The 19,174-nt window shown below is 57.2% G+C and overlaps 1 protein-coding gene across 1 annotated transcript in view; it reads right to left on the minus strand.

Annotated features, from left to right (window-relative positions):
- Nucleotides 1–19,174, minus strand: part of LOC113405066 (genetic suppressor element 1-like) — a 49,893-nt gene that overhangs the window by 17,414 nt on the left and 13,305 nt on the right. Inside the window, exons 2-7 of the mRNA XM_026663806.1 lie at nt 14,670–14,869; nt 5,524–5,696; nt 3,954–4,151; nt 2,944–3,135; nt 2,511–2,839; nt 1,438–1,762 (exon numbers count right to left, since the gene is read on the minus strand). Of these exons, the coding sequence (XP_026519591.1) occupies nt 1,438–1,762; nt 2,511–2,839; nt 2,944–3,135; nt 3,954–4,151; nt 5,524–5,696; nt 14,670–14,783 (1,331 nt within the window). The 5' untranslated portion in view covers nt 14,784–14,869. The remainder of the gene's footprint in view (nt 1–1,437; nt 1,763–2,510; nt 2,840–2,943; nt 3,136–3,953; nt 4,152–5,523; nt 5,697–14,669; nt 14,870–19,174) is intronic.

Raw genomic sequence — 19,174 nt, forward strand, 5'->3', positions numbered from 1 at the left:
GCAGGGCTTCTTATTCAGTCATGATGGACGTGAACCGGCTCGACTGACATCTCAATTGTCAAGCATGAGTGAGTCCTCTTCGAGGGAGACGCAGCACCTCTGCTGAGCAAGGCAGATTAGCACCCACACGCTTCCTTGTGGCCGCTCCCAATGCAAGCCTCCCCACCCAGCCAGCCTGCACTTGTGGAGGGGTGGAGGGTGAAGAAGCCCCCAGCCCCCACGCACACACATTCTGGTCCATGTAGTGGAGGTGACCTTGAGCTACTTGCTTGGGTTTGGGGAGGGATGAGAACGTGGAAGTGGAGAGTGAAATGAGACTTTACCATTGTGCAGCCCTGCAATCCGCTCCCTATTATACCTGATTAGTTTAGCTAATCCCCTTGATACCCAAAAATGACAATGGAATCCAGTGGCAGAGATGACTGGATGAGCCAGCAGCGCTTAAGTGCTCAGCCACAGAGCAAGAAAGCCAGCATCAATCAGCCCCAAGGTGGCAGGGTTAGAGAGAGGGGCAGTCACATCAGGAGGCGTCGAAGGAGGCCGCGTGCCGCTCTTGCCCCACTGACCCCTTGTAATTTGCTGACCTGCTCCCAACGCCGAGGGCAGACGTGGCGCTGCAAGGTAAGAGAGGGGTGCTGCGCAGCAGGGCTAGGCTGGCATGCAGCTTGCAGGGGGCTGGCCGGGATTCCTGGCTGTTCAGGAAGGCAGGCTACCATACTGAACTCCCCACTGCACCCAGGGCTCAGCTGGCGCCTGACAGATGGAAGCGCTGATGGAGCACTCGGACCTGGAAAGAATCTGGACTCGTCCTCTCATTAAATAACAACGAGATTTTGCCCCTGTATTTACTGGGACTAAAGGTAGATGCTGGTGAATGGTGCCACACTGACAGCCCTGCAGCCCCAGAACAGGTCCGAGGCGGGGCAGCAGCGCACGCTGCTTCCTCCTGCCCTGCCAGGGTGCCTGACTCCTAATCTTGGAGGAGCTGCCCCTCGGGGGTGCCGTGGCTCGCTTCCCCTGCAGTCTGAGTGTTTTCATACTGCCAGCCAGGGTAGCAATTAGCAACATCTAGTCACTAGCAACTGGCCTGAGGTCACCAGACTTATCTCACACAGGCCACTGAGCAGCTGTCAGGAGATATTAAATTGCTGTCACTGCCAGCACAGACCAGATTGGAACCAGTGACCTAAAGGGGAAAGACTCTTTAACCCATTGCCCACCCCTCTGAGCCAGCCCGTCCCTACGAGAAAGGGGCTCTGCCAGCCTTTTGTGGTAGCCCAGCTGCTCAGACACAGCACGGAGCCCTCTTAGGTGGACTCAAGAAAAGCCGAGCGCTTCCGGCCAAGGCAGCAGGTGCCTCCTGAATCACACAAGCCAGGCCTGGCTGCTCTACTCCAGAGAGTCCCTGACCATCCCAGCGCTGGAGTCAGCCCTTACCTGGGGTTCTCTGGCCGGTGCTCAGCTTCCGGCTGGTTCGGCGGCCGCCCGATCTCCAGGTGCTGCTCCAGCACTTGCTGCCGGAACTCCGACACCTGGGACTGGCGGTCCTCCTTCTCCTGCCGCAGCCGACGCTGGCGCGCCAGCCACTTCTCCTCCTCGTTGGTGCGCTGGATGAGAAGAGCTGTGGCCGCGCTGCTCCCGGGGAGGGGGAAGACGCTGTGGCTGGAAATGAGGCTGGGCACGGGATGGTGGGAGGCGGGCGGCTGGTGCAAGGGGTGCTGGACGGGCTTAGGAGTTGGGATGGTCGTGTCCTTGGGTTTCTCTGCAGGAGGAAGAGGACGCACTGCAGTCAGAGAGAACTGCTGTCTACTCTCAGCCCAGCCAATCAGTTTGCAGATGATAGGTGGGCAACTAGGTGCAGTGTTCATTACATGAGGCAGAGCAATGGGAACGGTCCCCAGAACTCATCCCCGCTGGAAACCCAGCACCCCAGCACAGATACTAATGAGAGTCCGACTAACATGCAATGACAGCCAGGACTGGCAGCTGCAAGATCTAGGCTTTAGCCTTGACCTCACCACAGGCTTCCCGTGGGATCTCGGTTAATACCCCTTCCTGCCTCACCTGGGGGTTGGGAGGCTAAATTCACCTGTCTGTGGCATTTCAAGGATGGAGGGGGGCTGGAGAAGGACAAAGCTTTGGTACGTCGCTAGTGTCGGGAAGCTGCCGGGGGCAAGCCTACCCCATCCTGTAGTCAAGAGCAGCCCGTCTGCCCAGAAATGGCTCGGCAATCGGAAGGAACCGAGAGGAACCCAGTGGCAGTCATTTGGGTTGGGGCAAAATCCTGGAGCACGGCCTGGTTTGTGACTCCCTATTGGCTGGGCTGAGTCTTGCTGTGAGCTTCCAGGTGAACTCAATGCAAAATCCCAGGGCTGTGAGTCTCATAGAAGGCCCAGACGAAGGACAGGCCCCTGGGAAGTTACCAGTGGGGCTTGGCTCAGCTGTGCCTGGGAGAGCAGCCAGCCCGGAGTGCTCCACGCCAGGGCTCTGCGGCACGTGGGGGGAATTACCTGGTCTGTTTGGCGTCAGCTGCTCGGCTGGTTTCACACGCTCCTCCGCCGGGTGGCTCCTCAGCCCGTGCAGCTCTGCCACTGGCAGAAATGGGGTCTCCATGGCTTTGGCCAGGTTCATCTCCTTCTCCCGGGCCCTTTCTCGTTGTCTCTCCAGCTCTCTCTCCCGCTCCCTCTCCTTCTCCCGCTCCCGCTCCAGCTCCTTCTCCCGCTCTCTCTCCCGCTCGCGCTCCTTCTCCCGCTCCCGGTCGGCTTCCCGCTCCCGCTCCTTCTCGCGCTCCCTCTCGCGTTCCCTCTCGCGCTGCCTCAGCTCCTCGTCCATCTGCAGCCTGGAATCACCAACAGAACAGCAAAGTTAGCATCTCCACGGGCCTCCCCATCCTCCCGCCCCAGGGGCTGTGCACGACCTGACACGGGACATGGAGCCCTTTACCTCTCCGCGGTCAGACTGGACATCCGCTCGGACTGAAGGGCAGAGAGCGACGAGTGGGGCAGCTCGGTGGGGTACCTCACTCCCGACAGATGGAGGTGCATGGCTGAAGGATGAAGAGGTGGGAGCGAACCAGGGGTTGGGATCGGGTAGAAGGGGGACCGCAGGGCCGAAAGGCAGTAGGAGTCATCCATCCTGGAGAGAGAGAACGGGTCAGGTTGAAAAGCTGCACAGCTCCCCTCTGCAGCTGGCAGCAGAGGCCAGGAGTGTGTGGCTACTGAAGGGAAAGCACCTGCTGTGGGAGAAGTGACTTCACGTGTATGGCAGACTCTAGTCAATCCCCCAGGGATGGGAATCCCAGCCTGACTCTACCACTACAAACCGCCCGGCAGCTCCTCAGAGCCTCTCCCAGTTCGGGTTCAGGCCGGCTCCCATCACTGCCCCTCTCCCGACCTTCCACAAGCCTGCCTGTGGAGAGCCATGGCTCCATACCAAAGGAACTGCACGGTACAAGCACCGGACGGGCCCTCGGGCTCTGGGGAGAAGCTAAGCCCAGCCAGCTTAGCAAGAGATTTCCCAGCATCCTTTGCCTGCAAGGGGGATCTGGGCTCTGTGCTGATCTTTCCTTTCTCTCTGGCGAGGGGATAATGAAAGGGGTTTCGGCACTGCTCCCAGCAGCGGAGCAGATACAAGCCTGCCGTGAAGGGTTCACACTCAAGGAGCTAGTTATCAGCCCCGCCGCAGGAATCTCCGCTGCTGTGGTAAATGACCTCCCTGGAATGCCTTATTACCATTGTACTGAAGCACCCGGGGAACCATCAATTGTGGATAAAGTGTACTTATTTCTGTGTGGCTTCCAAAGCCGACGCTAGGGTAATTGATTGCACTGCTCTGCCTCAATCCACGGCCCCCGCAAGGTTTGGTGAGCAGCCGCTGTCGGCTGGACGCGTGGAGAAAAACAATCGCTGCCCAGCCCCGAGCAGTCCCTCTCTCCCCTGGCCTCTGATGCTTACCTGAAGGCTGGGTGAGGGAAGGGGTGGTGGGCCAGGTAGCCGGGGTGGTAGTAAGCGGCGGCGGTGGCCGGATCCAGGCTGATGGGCGGCAGGGAGGACATACGGAGTTCCTCAGCGGTGTGGTAGGGCCGGAAGCTCCGCAGGTAATCTTCAGTGACCGCGCTGGGAGGCACCACATGGTGTACAGGCCGCTGCAGGCTGCTGGCGGGGAGGGATGGAGGGAGTGTCAGTGACCTTCCCAGTCCAGGAGATTCGCAAGCCTCTGGATGGCCTCATTAGCTTGGATATGGGGAGGGGACTGGGCTCCCAATGCAGAGCCCGGAGAAGGGGCAACTCCTACTGAGATGCTGGCGGCTGAGCATAGGAAGTCACTGCAAAGGCAGAGCCACAATCCACTCTGTGCCGGCCGTACCCTACCAGGCTCGCTACCTTCCAGCACCTGCGTCCCCCTGGCGGGGCACTTCACCTCCAGGGGCCTGGCCATCCCCAAGCCATGCTGCCCGGAGTTAACGCAGCAGAATGCAACCCACCCAGTCACCCTCTGCTCAGTGAGAGTCGGCCACAGGCAGAGGGAGGAAGGCAGCTGCCTGGCCCGAGCATCTGCCTGGGAATGGTGGGGCAGTTTGAGTGGAATGCTGCCCCCCACTGGTGAGAGCGGTCAGCGCAGCACCTTTAGCTGGCAGAGGCCATTCCAGGGAGCAGCACCATCCCCTCAGGGTTTAGATCTCCCCAGTGAAATGTAACCCAGCACATTTGCCATACAGTCCTTCAAGGCAGTGCATGAAAGTCTTAGGTCTGTGCTGCTGGAGATCTGGGTTGGGAAGGAGCACCGGTGACACACCCAGCATTGGTGTTTGGAATGCTGGTTTCCAAAGCAGTTTGTTTTAATTACACCTGGTCCTGCCCAAAACCGCAGAGCTGCCTCCCAGCTCCCCCAGGCCTTGGAGACACTTGGGGCCAGTCCTGGCCTTGAACTCTGCAGCTCAGGCCCACCTTTGGTTTGAATTTGTCGCCTGCTCCTGGGTTGGTTGGTTTGAGGTTTTGAAATGTACAGGGAGAAAGATGTATTCAGAGTTGTGGTTTGGGTTTGTGTTGGAAGAACCCCGGCTGGGACGGATGGGAGCGTCGCACAAAAACCACATGGCTCAAGGCAACGTCTGTGATGAGCTTCTAAGTCACAGAACACATGTCGTGGAACTTGGTGGGAGGGGAAAGGGCGAGTATTACAATGGACCCTGTCCTAGGTGAGCCACTCCAGGGACCAGCAGAAGCCAGGTGGAGCTAGCCTGCGGTTGCAGATCTCGCTGTGTTCCTCGGTTACTTCTATCTGCGCTATTTCAGGAGCTAAACAAACCAAACACCCACCTACAGGAAGGCCTGCTCTCCAGGGCTGTAGAATTCTTTGGGGAACCCCAGAGAAAACAGCCACAAAGGAACTCAGCCTGGAAAAGGGCAGGCAGACGCCAGGCTCTGAGAAGCAATACCAGGCCACCCCGCTGCGGGATGTGTCAGAGCTGGCAGCACACGAGTGAACCCGACGCAGCATCCTGCTCCCGGGGACGTGACTCACTTTAAAGGCTGGAAGCGGGAATCCTGGACGACGGAGGTGGGGGGGATCCCGAAGGAGTAAGGCGTCCCGAGGAGGTGAGAAGGGACAGCGGGGCCCCCGGCTTTCTCCTGTGGGAGCGGAGGCTCGGCGATCAGGCGCTCCCGGCTGCTGCTGCCTCTCGATCCTGCTTCTTGCTACAAGAAAACAAACGACCACCCCACCCTGAGTGTCAGGGAAAAACTGTCCTGGGGGGCAGGAAGCAGATGCATCTGGCCAGGAGCTAGCTCAGTGCTCCCTGCCCAACTGGGAGTCGCAGGGTCTCCCTGCTGAGGAATAGATCCCCAGCAACGGGCCTCCTGGAGGAGTCTGTCCCATCCTGCCCTGCAGTCAGACTCACTGGAGGCTCCCTGGGCTGTAGTCTAGGGAACTGCTCAGGCCAGACTCCCACTGACTGCCTTTATCCGTCCTTTGGGAGCGGCAGCATGAGGGTGGAGGGAACTGCCAAGGCCGGGTCACTCTGGCTCTTTGCCAGGCGAGCCCAGCGATTTTTGATCTGAAGCGCCTAGATCCAGGGAGAAGTGCTTCAGCTCAATAAACCCACCCGTGGCCCTGATCTTCAGGAGGGCTGAGCGCACGCAGATCCCCCTGACTTACAAGTGACTCTGCGAGTGCCCATCAGCTCGGAAAACCGGCGGGTGGAAAAGGAGATGGAAGTGCTTCAGGAGCTGACCCGATGGGAATGTTGCCAGAGGGCGAACAGAGGAAGGATTTCAGGACTGCACATGTGCACACACTTATATACACACACTCGCTTCCAAACCTTTCCAAAGTTTTAAATAATGTAAGAAAAATAAAATCAGGAGGGTTTGGAAACAGCTGGTGGTAACCACCATCCCTACTGGGCTGAGAACGCACAGACCCGCGGACACGCTGAAAAGACAATATGTCTGAGCTCCAGGGGAGGAGGGAGCGATCCGCACGGGGCCCTCCTTCGCACGCACGCCAGCAGATCATTCCTGGAGTAAGGCTGGCATCAGCTGGGATGGCAGCTGCTCGCTTGCCATCCCAGCTATTCTGGCACCACTGACACAGAGAGAGAGAGAGAGAGACAGAGGACATTAGGAAGCTGGCGTTCCTGCCGGGATAGGGCAGGCTGGTCTGTAACCAGCAGCTCCCCTAAGCGGCCCTGATATCAGCTGCGAAGGCAGCTGCTTGCCTGTGCTGTCACAGCTATTCTGGCAGCACCGACGCACACGTGAAAATAAGGGAAGGAGGCACTGGGGCTGCTGTTGCCACCGCAGCCTTTCCTCCTTTCCCTGGTAGGGCTGCATGGCCCAGGGAGCGCCCACATGCTGCATGTTCTCCGCAAGCTTTGAGGGCCTGGTGGGGAAGAAACCACTGGGAGGAAAATGGAGCTCTGTAAGGGCAGGTGGGCACTGAACCCACTTCTGTACCTGAGCTGTGGGGCTAACCCTGCCCCCCAGCCTCCATTGCTGCAGAACCCCTTGGGCAGGGGCTCTCTTGCCCTCTCTGCGGCCTCGGAATGGCACTGCTCCCAGGGCCGCAGCCCAGGCTGGCTCTCAGAAGAGCTAAGGAAAGAACCTGGGGAGAGGGAAGGGAAGCAGGAAGAAGAGAGGTGAAGGGAGGGAGAATACAGCCAATGCGTTTGGAAGCTGCCAGATAGCACCTAGATCGACAGCAAACCCGGCGGGGGAATGTTTAAACCGAAATGAAGGGGAAAAGCTCCTTTCACTGAAATCATGCCAATAAGAAGCGGCTCTGCTGCACTGGACACGGCACAAAACATCCTAATCCCCCTGGGGCAGGGAGCGTCTGTCTGTTCTGTGTTTGTACAGCACCTAGCACACTGAAGCCACGAGCCACAACTGGGGGTCCAAGCAGCTATAAAACCCTGCTGTGACGAGCCCATGCTCCAAACTGCCGAAGCGTGGAAGGAGAAAGCGAGGCACAAAGAGGGACCCGCCCAAGCAGCAGAGTTGGGAATTCAGCGCAGGTCTCCTGAGTGTCAAGCCGTTGCCCTAACTACTGCACGCACTGGGCCCCCAGGCCAAAGGACGGAGCCTGTCCTCTTAACAAGCTTCCTGCCGGCAGGGTGGACAATGCAGGAAGCCCATGCACCCTATAACGCACCATCGGGTGATCAAATATTAACCACCTCATGGGCTTTTCTGGCTGACAGGCCTTGTTCGATGGGCTACTCCTTGTTTGGATTTGGAAGGAAATCCCATTCTGTGAACCGTTTCCCCTCCCGAGGGGCTGCCACGCTCCAACGCTGGCTCCCGGCCATCGAGCGCTGACCCAGCGCGGCTCCCGGCCGAGGACATGCAATATTAAATGTCAGCAATGTTATTTTTGCCGAGCCTGCATGTTGCTCAGGCCCGTTTAACGTGCGTTGCCCCTGGCGGGGAGCCAAGCAGCGCTCTCCGGCTCTCCCTGGCCCCTTGAAAGGGATAAAACCCTTCTAATGGCTCTGCGGGAGCGGACGCTCAGCGGTACCCTGGATGTGTGCTGAGGCGGAAAAGCAGTTCAGAGATGTCAAAAGAAGTCAAAATCAGAGTTCAAGCGCCTCCCTGGCCCCTCCCGGTGCTGGGTCTTCTGAGCATTTCCGGAGCTGCTTCATAAAGAAACACAGGCCAACCACCATCCCCACCAGCCCTTTCACTGGGGGCTCAGACAACTGCCCTGCTCCGGAAAGGAAACAGTTAACACCGCCATCAAAGCCTTAACCCTTTCCTTGCCGAGAGTCCTTTCCCCAGTCCCTGGGGAAACGCTGACACACTGAATTGCCAAGGGATCCCAAGACAAACTCAGCCTCTTCAGAGCACTCTGTTAAGTCATTCATCCTGTTAACCCCTTCCTGTCCAGGACTAGACACCAGTCTGCTTTTGAAAACAAGGCGTACGGTTTTAACAGTGAGGGTAATTAACCAGGTTCCCAAGGGCCGTGGTGGAGTCCCCGTCACTGGCCATTTTAAAATCCAGATGGGATGTTTCTTCTAAAAGCTCGGCTCTAGGAATGATTTAGGGGCGGGTCTCTCACCTGTGCTGTGCAGGGGTGATCACAAGGGTCCCTCCTGGCCTTGCAATCTAGGACTCTAAGAGACAGTGAGCTCCTTCCCCTGCAGGACGAGACCTGGGAGTCCCCACCTACCTCTTTCCCTCCAGCTGCTCTAAGGATTTCTCACCGTGTGCAGGGAGACCATTCTGTTTGCAATGGCTTACTGCAGCTGTGGACAGTTTATAGCCCAATGGGCTACCAAGGACAATACAATGACTGTAGCCCACATGTATTATTGGGTAACGGGATTCTCAGCTGGACTCAAATTTTTTTTACACCATCAGGTGGGGTTGCCCTGCCATCTTTGGGACCCTATGATGTGGTCACAGCAGCACCCAACGTTGGTACTGGACTGCTAAGTACTTTGGTGGCCCTTTGGCCATCACGGTGTTCCTCTCCCTTGTCCTGCTTCACTTAAACAACCCTGCTGTTTTGGGGAGTCCTGCTCAGTCAGCCCTTTGTTGTGCTGCAGATTTCCCCCTCTCCAAACATGGCTCTCGCCCAGCTCTTACATGGGATGCCAACGAGACTCCATGCAAACCCCTTCGCTCGGGGCCTTCGGCTCCAACAGCACATCCTTCATGCACTGCAGGGAGCCGGTACCAAGGACCGGCAGCCAGATGGACAGTAGTCGGGGGCTTTCAGAGCTCCAGCAAACCTGTCTTGGAGATGGACGTGGGCTACTCATTTCCTAAACCGTGATTTTGAAAAAAAAGGACGGTAACAGTCATGGAGGGGAAAAGAAAGAAACCGCATGGCAGAACAGAGTGAACGGTCTGTGAGAGGGAGGGCTATGGACTGGCTGTGGGGGGAGTGGAGGGTGCTAGTGGGGACAATTCCAGCCAATGCCACAGGTCCTGCAAGGTGAAGAGCGCCTCCTGCAGGCTGCTCTCAGCTCTTGGGGAAGTCAACAGGAACGGAGCTGAGCGCTACGTGGGCACCAGCTCCCCAACCATTCCCATGGGCTTGGTGCTGTGCAACATGGCGGCAATCCATGCATCCAGCTGCCCACGGACCTTGCCTGTATGCTGGAGGTGCTCAGTCGCTCTCTAAGCTTCTCCTGCCCTCACTCCAGACGCACATCATCCTGCAGGAGAAGGCAGTTTGATACAGGAGCCAGCCGTTCCTCCTGTCTGGAATTTATCTCCCAGGGAGACAGAGGGAGCATTGTTTTGCATAGTCTGCCCTTCTTACGGAGGCCCATCCATCTTCATATCCCCAGATAGTGACATCTTGGAACACACAGCGGATAAGATTTAAACAGCACTGGGCCAGGCTGTGCCGCACCATCGGGGGAACTGCCTTCATCAGTCAAGTGTATTTACTAAACACCACCACAGCACACACTCCGCAAGCAGCTGATGGCTCCTCAAGACTTCATAATCTCTTCAGAAGACACATCGGCCATAATTAATTGAAAGAGATGGGACCCGTTGATGGGAATTTTTAATGAGCAGGAACATCTGTTCACTCTCTGCGCCTTGTAGGCACCCAGACCCCCACGTTTGGCCTCTTTCGTGCCCAGTGGGCCACCTCTGACCTTCTCCAGAAGGCGCGTTCCTGGGATAATGATATGACTGGACGGGAGGGGTCAGGGCGACTCGACTGGAACAAAACACGTACGCCGCGGGGCTGGAGAGGACGGGCCATATGGAGCGGCCACCCTTGCCTTTCGCAGGCAGGGGGCGAGGGCATCGGGGAGATGAACATGGGCCAAAGGGTGACCTCGGTGCAACGCCACCGACAACACCCCAGCAACTCTGGGCCTCTCTGAGAAAGGTCCAGATCTGGATGAGCAGGAAGGGGCCCACAACGGGGTGTGTGTCTGTGTGTAGCTCCCTTCCCATCAAGCCCGGGGTTGAGATAAGGCAGGCGAGCGAGTGGGAGGGAGGAGAGCTAGCAGCAGGCCCACATTTCACCTGCCTTTAGATTTACAGGCAGCTTTGTTCTCCGGCACCATTAATCATCCAGGGAGGATACAGACGCCTATGGAGCTTGAAACAGCACAGCAAGTATAAATCCAGCAGGCCTTTGATAACGGCCATAAAACAAACAGGTTAGTCAGGCATTGCATGGAGGGGCCCAGGAAAGCAAGCCCTGCGGACAGGCCACCCCTCCCAGGCAGCAGGCGCCCCCGGCTCATCCGTTTATAATGCAATGATGATTTTTGTTCCTAATACAGGACTAAGGTCGCCATCTCCTTAGATCAAAACCCGGTCAGTGCATTGGGGAGTCTGAAGGAGGGGGCTAAGGTGGGGATCAGTGACAGCAGGGCAGGGCCAGAGAGGGAGGGAGAAGGGAAAACTCCCGCCCAGCCTATCGTGCCTGTCAGAACAAACCCGTCACTCCCCTCTCCGTGTCACCGGGCAGTACTGACCCGAGAGGAAGGACACAGATTGTACACCCGGCCTACACTTAGCAATAATCCATTCAGAAACAAACATGGGCTCAACCAGGCAGAGAGCAAGGGGAAACAGTGGGTGCCCCAGGGGATAGGATCTGGGGTGCCAGTTGTTTTAGGAATAAGATAGATCGATAGATAGAGTTCTCAACCTGGGGACCCCCAAAGGAGACACAAACAGGTATCAGGGTGTTCTAACATCCCTGCTCTTCCTATATGGCAGAAAGGGAGCAGGGTCCTGGGTAGATTTGGGGTTGATGGGAGATGATGCCCTGTCCGGAAGGGGCTGACAGCTGCTGGGTTGGACGGATGGATGAGAGGAGTAACCAGGGCCTGAGCCCAGCGTGGGGCAGAGAGAAGAAAGCGAAGGCAAATGAGAATGTCCCTGGGTCACATGAGTCAGAGATATCCTGCCCTGGGGCAAACAGGGCGGCCCTTCCTCATTCCCCAGCTGGATTGGCGACACGCCCCCAAGCACAGCACTGCCACCAGGGCCACGGCACACCCATGGCAGCTTCCCAGGGCTCAGAGCGGCACCGGACGGCCTGCGTTTGATTTGCTGTCTCGGAGCAGCGGCTGTGAAGATGAAAGGGGAGGAGAGGAGGAGAGACGGGGGGGAAAAGAAATCCGTCATTCCCTGGCGATTAGCGAGTGATCTCCGCCAGTGAGAATGCAGGACATGCCCTATTAGGTTTAAAATAGACTATTCTTCATTTAATCGGGCCTTTCAAAGGCTCCCCATTACCGGCGAAATCTCGGTAACCCTGGAGAAGCGGCTGCTGATGGATCGGCTGCTCAGCTCCCCATTTTGATTTCTGCATTGCTGATGCGAGTGACTCGCCCCTCTAACTTTATGAAGTTATTTCCCTCTGTCTCCTCCGCCCCCAAAGAGAGGATTAAACCCTCAATTGAGTCTTTGTGCAGGGACTGAAGGGCCATATATCATCTGTTAATCCAGTCCCAGCTCCCTCCCAGCTCTCCCCGGCAGCATTAGTGGTTCGTTAAGCGCTGCGGCGATGAATCGCTGGAGCGGATCTGTCCCGGCCCCATCTCGCGGGGCACTGGATGCTTTGCAAGCAGCCGGGGGGAGGCGTTAGTACTCACTCGGCTGTGAGGACATGGACAATAGGGTACTGGGGATGGCACAGGGGAATCCAACAGCCTGGACGAGCCCTGAGTCGGTGCAGGGAGGGGTTTAGGCGTGGCCCGGCCTCTCCCCCATTCCGTTTAGGGTGATGTGCAGAGAATGGGGGAAGTAGGGGCCTCCCGGGGTGTGGACCTCCCGAGGAGGAGAGGACATGCCCCCCTCCACCGCCACCCGGGGGCATGGAGATGCTGGCTCTCCCTCTAGAGACTGTGTCCTGTCCCCCTCGGGAGGCCCCGACCCTCTCGGAGCCTCTAGAATGGAGAAGGCAAGTTCCCGAGCGCTGCTGTCCCTGGGCTACGCTGTCGCTTCCCCCTAGCTTAGAGCAGGGGCAGACGGCTCAGCGCAGCGCACTGACCCCTGGGTAATGGGACCCAGCGGGGAGAGTAACGCCAGCCCCCAGTGCTCTCACCCGGCACGGCTGTGCAGCTCACTGGGAAAGGGGAGAGCCCCACCCACACCCACGGCTCTCGGCACAGGGTGTGGGTCACTGACCCAGTGGGATGTAGGTGTAGACAGGAATATCCCCCCAACGCCAAAGGGCCTTGCAGAAAGGAGAGACTCAGGATGGGGGCAGTGAGATAAGATCCAAGGAGCTGGGGAGGTGAAGGGACACGGTGCCAAGGCGAGGCAGTATTCTTGGGGGCAGAGTCCAAGGTGATCTCTGGGGCAGGTCACAGCATGGGGGCTGGGTCCTGGCTATCTGCAGCAGGACCTTCATCTGCTCCCCCAGGATCCTTTTGCCCTGTAAAGAATGTGTCCCCTACAGCTCAGTCTGAAACCATCTCCCTTCGGGTCGGTTGCCCCGCAGCAGGGGCCAGAGGAGGGATCATGGCAGATGGGGGGGGCGAAGGATGTGAGGGGGTGGCATCGATTTCTGACTCATTGCATGACCCTGGAGAAAATCACTTCTCTGAGCCTCAGTTTCCCCATCTGTGAAACGGGCTTGAGGATACCTGCCTTCCCTTGTAAAGCGCGTTGAGGGCTACAGACGAGACATGCTACGTATCGCTATCACTCCTCTCACCCAGCGGAGAGGAAGGGTGGCCCAATAGGTAGGGCGCCAGTCCCTGCTCCATCACAGATTGCCTGTGCGACCTGGGGCAAGTCACTCAGCCTCTCTGGCCCTCCGAATGGACAATGGGGACTTGCCCTGCCCTGCCTCTCCGGGGGGCTGTGAGGGTGACACAGCAGCTTCCAGCTCACGCTTTGCAACCATTAACTACCGCCCCTCTGCCAGTCCCCTGGGGGTCCCAATTACCACCGTGTTACAGCTACGGAAACTGAGGCATGCAGCCAGTAAGGGCCCAAGCTTCACATTGATCCGTGTGGACCTCCGGGCCCAGCACTGCTCCACCCAGGGGCTGCCCTGCGCAGACTGGCTTGCAGGGCCGCGGCCCTAAGGGATTTGCACACAGCTGTCCCCTCCAGCGAGTTGTGCAAAGGGCAGGGGTGGATCAGAAGGAGCAGGAATGGCCTCTTCTCTCCTTTACCATCCTAGCGCATTAAAGCCTATTGTGCACGCGGCAATTACCTCCTCGTCTCCAGGCGCCAGGCTGGGACGCAGCTACGCGAGACAATAAACCAGACCTGGTTAACCTATATTTTAAAAAGGTCACTTCTTACGAGGCAGCCAACTAGGGGGGGGGGAAACAATCAAGTCAGCAGCCAGGAGGGGGAAAGCTGAGAGAGAGGTGCTGTGAGCGCCCTGCCCCTCCCAAAGCGCTGGCAGAGGGGTCTGCTTTGTGGGATTAGAGCCTGCGTCCCTTGAAGCACCAAGAGTTTTGTTTTCCTTCCCCTCTCGTCTTTGTGTTTTAATTAGTATTTCCAAGTGGTGTAATCCCTCCGGGAACCCGCCGTAAAATACAGGCGAGGAGAACTGCTAACAATGATTCTTAATTAGCAAGCGCTTCCTACCCAGATTGCAGCATGGGCATGGGGCGGGGGGGAGAAACAGGAAGGGAAGCCTAGGACAAACCAAGTCAGATTGGGGTGCCGGGAGCCACAGGGCGAGGGCCTGCTTGGTGGGTGTATATTTACTGCAGGCTGTATGGAGATTAGAGACAAAGGCTGCCCCGCTCCCACCACCTTTATCACTCTTGGCACTGGAACCAAAAACATTTGGCTTGAGAGCAAAGTTCCCACCAGTCTCCTTCTGTGCCCGGTATCAGATACACGCACAAAGCAAACAGCGCTGTGCACACATGTGGCTTTGTCCTCTGAGCTTGCATACACAGCACACACCCCTGCGGAGAGTCAACACATTCTTGTGGCACTGGATAAGGAACTGCTGCACCAGGTCAGATCTCTGGCCCATCGACTCTGGCATCCCACGGGGCCAGTTGCTTCAGAGGAAGGTGTAAGATCCCTGCACTGATGGGATAAACCAGCCTGCAGGGAGAATTCCCTCCTGACCCCAAAAGTTAGAAGCCAGTTTATGCCCTGAAGCAGGAGAGAGTCTGTCCCGCATAAGATTCAAGCGTGCGCGCGCACACACACACACACACACACACACACACACACACACACACACAGAAACGTTACCTGTCTGCCTTCACTTCTCCAGACCCCGTTCACCGTTTTCGTCGGGGCGATGGTCACCACGGGGGGTGTGCTAGGCACGCTGTGCCCCCCAGGGGGGACGATGATGGGGCCCATGGGTCCTCGCTTGGGTGTGCTTGCAGGGGAGCTGTGGTTGGTGGCTGGCGAGGAGACGGGGGAAGACTCGCTGCTTATCGAAGACCCTTTAAAGAAACCGAGAAAGGGGATCAGAAGGGAAACCTTTAACAAACCCTTAATAGTAGCACATCACCCATTAAACCTCATTGACAACAGCCCTGTCCCCGGATTGCCAGGCTGTGGATTTGGTGGCACCATTAGCTGGGTCAGAGACCACAAACTGGGCTAGCAGATCACGTCCTGTGCAACCCCCCTTCAGAGCCGCTGACCTCTCTGAACAGGAGCATACAAGAGCACATCACCGAGGGCCCCATCCTACGCGGTGCTGAGGGATTCCTGTGAGCTACTTCACACCCACAATGGCCACTGACTGCCATGGGTATGGAGGGATTGGGCCCGGAGTGTCGGGGCCACTAGGAAAGGTCCTCAGAGTCCCATGGAGGGCCACCATCTATCCTCAATGCCCCAACTAGTCCAGTGGCACGGCCACCACTGGAGCCCTGCCTGGTGGCCCATAGGATATAATCTGCAAAGCCAGATCTATGGCCGGGAAGGGAGAAGGGCCAGGAGGGGACCTCTCTCTTATCAAGCAGGCCTCTGAATGAAATGCTGGGTGAGTACCAGGGCTGATAGAACCCAGGCACCACAGCGACCAGCGCAAGACACCCCCACATCGCAATGCTGCTGTGTGGGTTAGACTCCCAGCAGGTGGCAGCTCCGCCCCGACAAGGCAATGAATGCCCATGCCGGGCTGAGCGGATCTTTGCCATCCCCAAGGTGGGGGGCAGGGGGAGATGGATGAAGATCCCGGAGGTGAGGGAAAGGAGGAGATGGATGAAGGCAACCTCAGGACATGTCTACCCAGGACAATTCCCCGGCACAATGATAATTACGCGCACACATACATCCCATGTCACTCTGGAAGCGGTACAAACACTAGTGGAATAAGAGTGCCTGCGGGAGGCAGTTATAGCAGCAAGGTGGGTACATTTCCCAGGGGGTTAAAGAAGGGATCCGTGCAGTGGATTTACTGTGTACGTCTGAGGACCTATTAACACCCCTCTTCCCCGACCCCACACCAGAAGATCCAGCAGCCAGAGAGTGCAGCAGCCATGTTTGTTTTCAAACAGACTCTACTTTGCCTTGCTCAGGCGAATGACCCTTTGCTCTGGGCTGCCTGAATGGCTGTTGTGCTTCACCCCAGAAGTGGCTGCATTTCAGTGGCGGAGGCACTCCGCCACAGCCAGGGCGTAAAGTACATCATGGCAATGAGTCTTGATGTACAGTGCTATTAATAAGAGACCGTTACTCCTGCCCAGCCCCCCAAAGCTGACTCCCTGCCCATGGCAAGAGAGGCTTCAGGGGGAGCAGGACGACCACGCAGGAGATGTGCTGCTGCTGAAAGGGGTCAGAGGCATCAAAAGCCATTAGTTGTTTATTTATAATTCAATACCCCTTTATTCAGCACGCGGCACTGTCTGTGAGCGTGTGTGCTGCGGTTCTCATTGGGAAGCATCCTCTTAGCGTTACAAGGCTTTGCCACACGCTGTTCGAATGGCCGGGAATGGATCCTCGCGTCAGTCCCGCCTGGCCCGGGCAGCACCACAGCCAGGAGAGGGATTCCACACTCGAGGACAAGCTGGGCTGAAGTCACTCACCAAGGACGTCTTTGTGCAAACGGGGCAGCTGCCCGGCTTTCAGTGGTGCCAGACGCTGGCAGAGGGCAGGGGTCGGTGCATGAGGATCCTGCCCCTTGTCCTCTCCCCCAGGGCTTGGCATATTTGGTCAGCAGGTCCGTTGCTGGGGGGATGGGAGGGCTGGAGTTCCTGACATACTGCCTCCGAAGGACCCTGGTTTTTCACCCCCAAGCCCCGATGCGGTGGAGGGATTTTCAAGGCCTTCTGCCCAACCGTGGGGGCTTGAGAGCACTTGGAAAAACCGTCTCTCAAACAGACAGCTCTGCTGAGCCTTAAGACAGGGGTCACCGGGGCTGCTCCATGATGCGGCCATGTCTGTGCAGCCTCACATCACAGATCTCCCCATCAGGCAGCCAGCGGCGCCAGCCCCCGGTAAGGAACAGCCGGCTGGGGTGGTGACAGCAGAGGGGAATATCTCCCCTAACAGCCTTTGCTCCCGACCGTGGCCTTATTCTCCAGAGCCCGTCCCCAAGCACCGCACTCACGGCAGTTCTCTTGCATGGCCAACAGGGAGGCTAAAATGTGCCTCACAGTTCTCCCCGCGGCCCCTCTGTGTCCTCTGGTGCCATGTCTAATCCGACACTGGGCAATGAGATCCCCTCTGCCAGCTGGAGGTCCTGGGGGCAGAGGACACGAGTGCTACTGTCACGAGCAGCTCACCAACTTACTCTTGTAGTTCAGAAGTCAAAGATGCTGCTTTCGGATAGGAAGATCCTTGGTTCAAATCTCAGCAAGGATAATTGAGCCGTCTTCCATGCCCTCCCCAGCGGAACGAGAAGAGTTTAGCAGCAGGCTGCAGTAACTTACAAATATGGTGGGGTAGTCATTTAAGATTTGGCTCTCCAGGTCAGCCCCTCAGTTCCCCTGTTGACCCTCTAGCAGGGGACTATGACTGTGGCATTAGAGGAGGACAAACCCCCTCACAACAAACCCAGCTATCAGTGCCATTCTAGGTAAACGAGGAAACACATTCCTTCCTGACCTCCACAGTGATCACCCCACGCCCTGAAGCACGGAGATTAGACTAATACACAGAACTACAAGCTTTATCGCTGCTCAGAAAATGTTCCAGTCCCTTTTAAAACCCTGCCATGCTATTTAACTCAATAACTCCCTGTGGCTGATAACACGCTGTATGAGTACGTGTGTCCTTCCCAGGGGCACCCAGTCTACAATACGCCACCCTCCACACAGGCAAAGCTGGGGCAGCTCCAGACGCCTAATGCAAAGTCCTGATATTCCAGCTTTGAGCCAACATGAGAATTTTTCCAGCCCTCAGTTTGGCTGACTGAGCGGCATGGACATTCATCTCTGGCACTGGAGACGGGAAAGGGGCATCAGGGATGCCAAGCATGCGCAAAAGGGTGCCACTTGCGTGGCGCCAGCACCCGCTGCCAAGGACGCCCATCGCGGCACACAAGTGGGGGCACAGTGACCCGAGAGGGTGATCGCTTTCTTTCAAGAAAAATTAGCCAACACTTGCAGTCGAGGCTGCAAAAGTTACTCTTGAGTGAGCGCTGGCGCTCGCAGACGCAGGCATTGGGATAAATCGAGTCACTCTTTGTAACCCTGGGGCAAGGCTCTGGCATTATTTGCATAATACATCTGTATTTTAAATTATATCCACCCCGGGGATGCCGGTGATATTTGCAAGGGAAAAATAAAACCTCCGAAATGGAATTAAAGTACCGAGAGCAATGCATATAGAAGGGAAAGGCTGGGCCAGAAATACAAATGGGATGCTAACTAGGGCACGCAGAGCTCATCATGTGCTTCACTGCAAATTGCTAGCATGTAAAAATGAGCAAGGACAGGCCAAGCTTTGGGATGTGTGAATTTTGTGCTCCTGAAAGATACCGCTGTATGGCCGTGGAGACAGAAGCAGGAGCAGCGTGGGCTGCAGTGACCCCAAGTCGCTCTGCCAATGCGCTTCAGCATTAACCACTTCCAGTGCCCGTTCAATCCTTGGCTCCTCTGCTCAGCCCGTCAACAAGGGGCCAAATTCTTTGCTGGTGGAAATGGGCAAAAGGCCAACAAAGTCAATGGCGCTGCATCCATTTACAGCACAGTTTGCTAATTAGCACCAATTCTGAGAGTGGACTTAGCGAGACGGCTGCTTCCCCGGCGGGAAGGGAACTGAGGCTGCTCTCAGCCATCAGGTGTCCCGACCGGCCTGGGCTCTGCAATTCGGTCCGACTCCCCCAGCACGTCGCTAATGGCGTCCCAGCTGAACAAGGCGCCTCTCAGCTATGAGGCTGGCACAGAGCTGGATTGAATCCCAGGGCTTGTAACTCAGAACTGGAGCCTGCAGACCTTGCGCCCGCTTGGCAGGACAAAGGAAACGCCGTGTCGTGAGTTCAGTGGGAGTTTGGCACGGATCTGGGCCTGGCAGACTCCGTGACGTCACTAGCACTACTGTTTTCTGTGGAAGGTGCCCAGATGTCACGGTGACGGGCGGCAGGATAAAGCTCTAAGATAAGATGTTCCCCTAATTCACCTGTGGGCTCTCTAACGCTATTGCTCCCCATGCTCCGGTGGCAACGCAGAGCCCAGCAACTCTCTCCGAGCAACCGAGAGAGCACGGAGCTTGGTGCCGAGCAGCAGGGGAGGAGCATGGGAAGTGGAGAAGCACCAGCTGTTTCACGTGGGCTTGGCATGGCTATCCGGGCAGGC

Source organism: Terrapene carolina, unplaced genomic scaffold, assembly GCF_002925995.2.
Source record: "Terrapene carolina triunguis isolate 2854851 unplaced genomic scaffold, T_m_triunguis-2.0 Scaffold33911, whole genome shotgun sequence".
NCBI classification, from domain to species: Eukaryota; Metazoa; Chordata; order Testudines; family Emydidae; genus Terrapene; species Terrapene triunguis.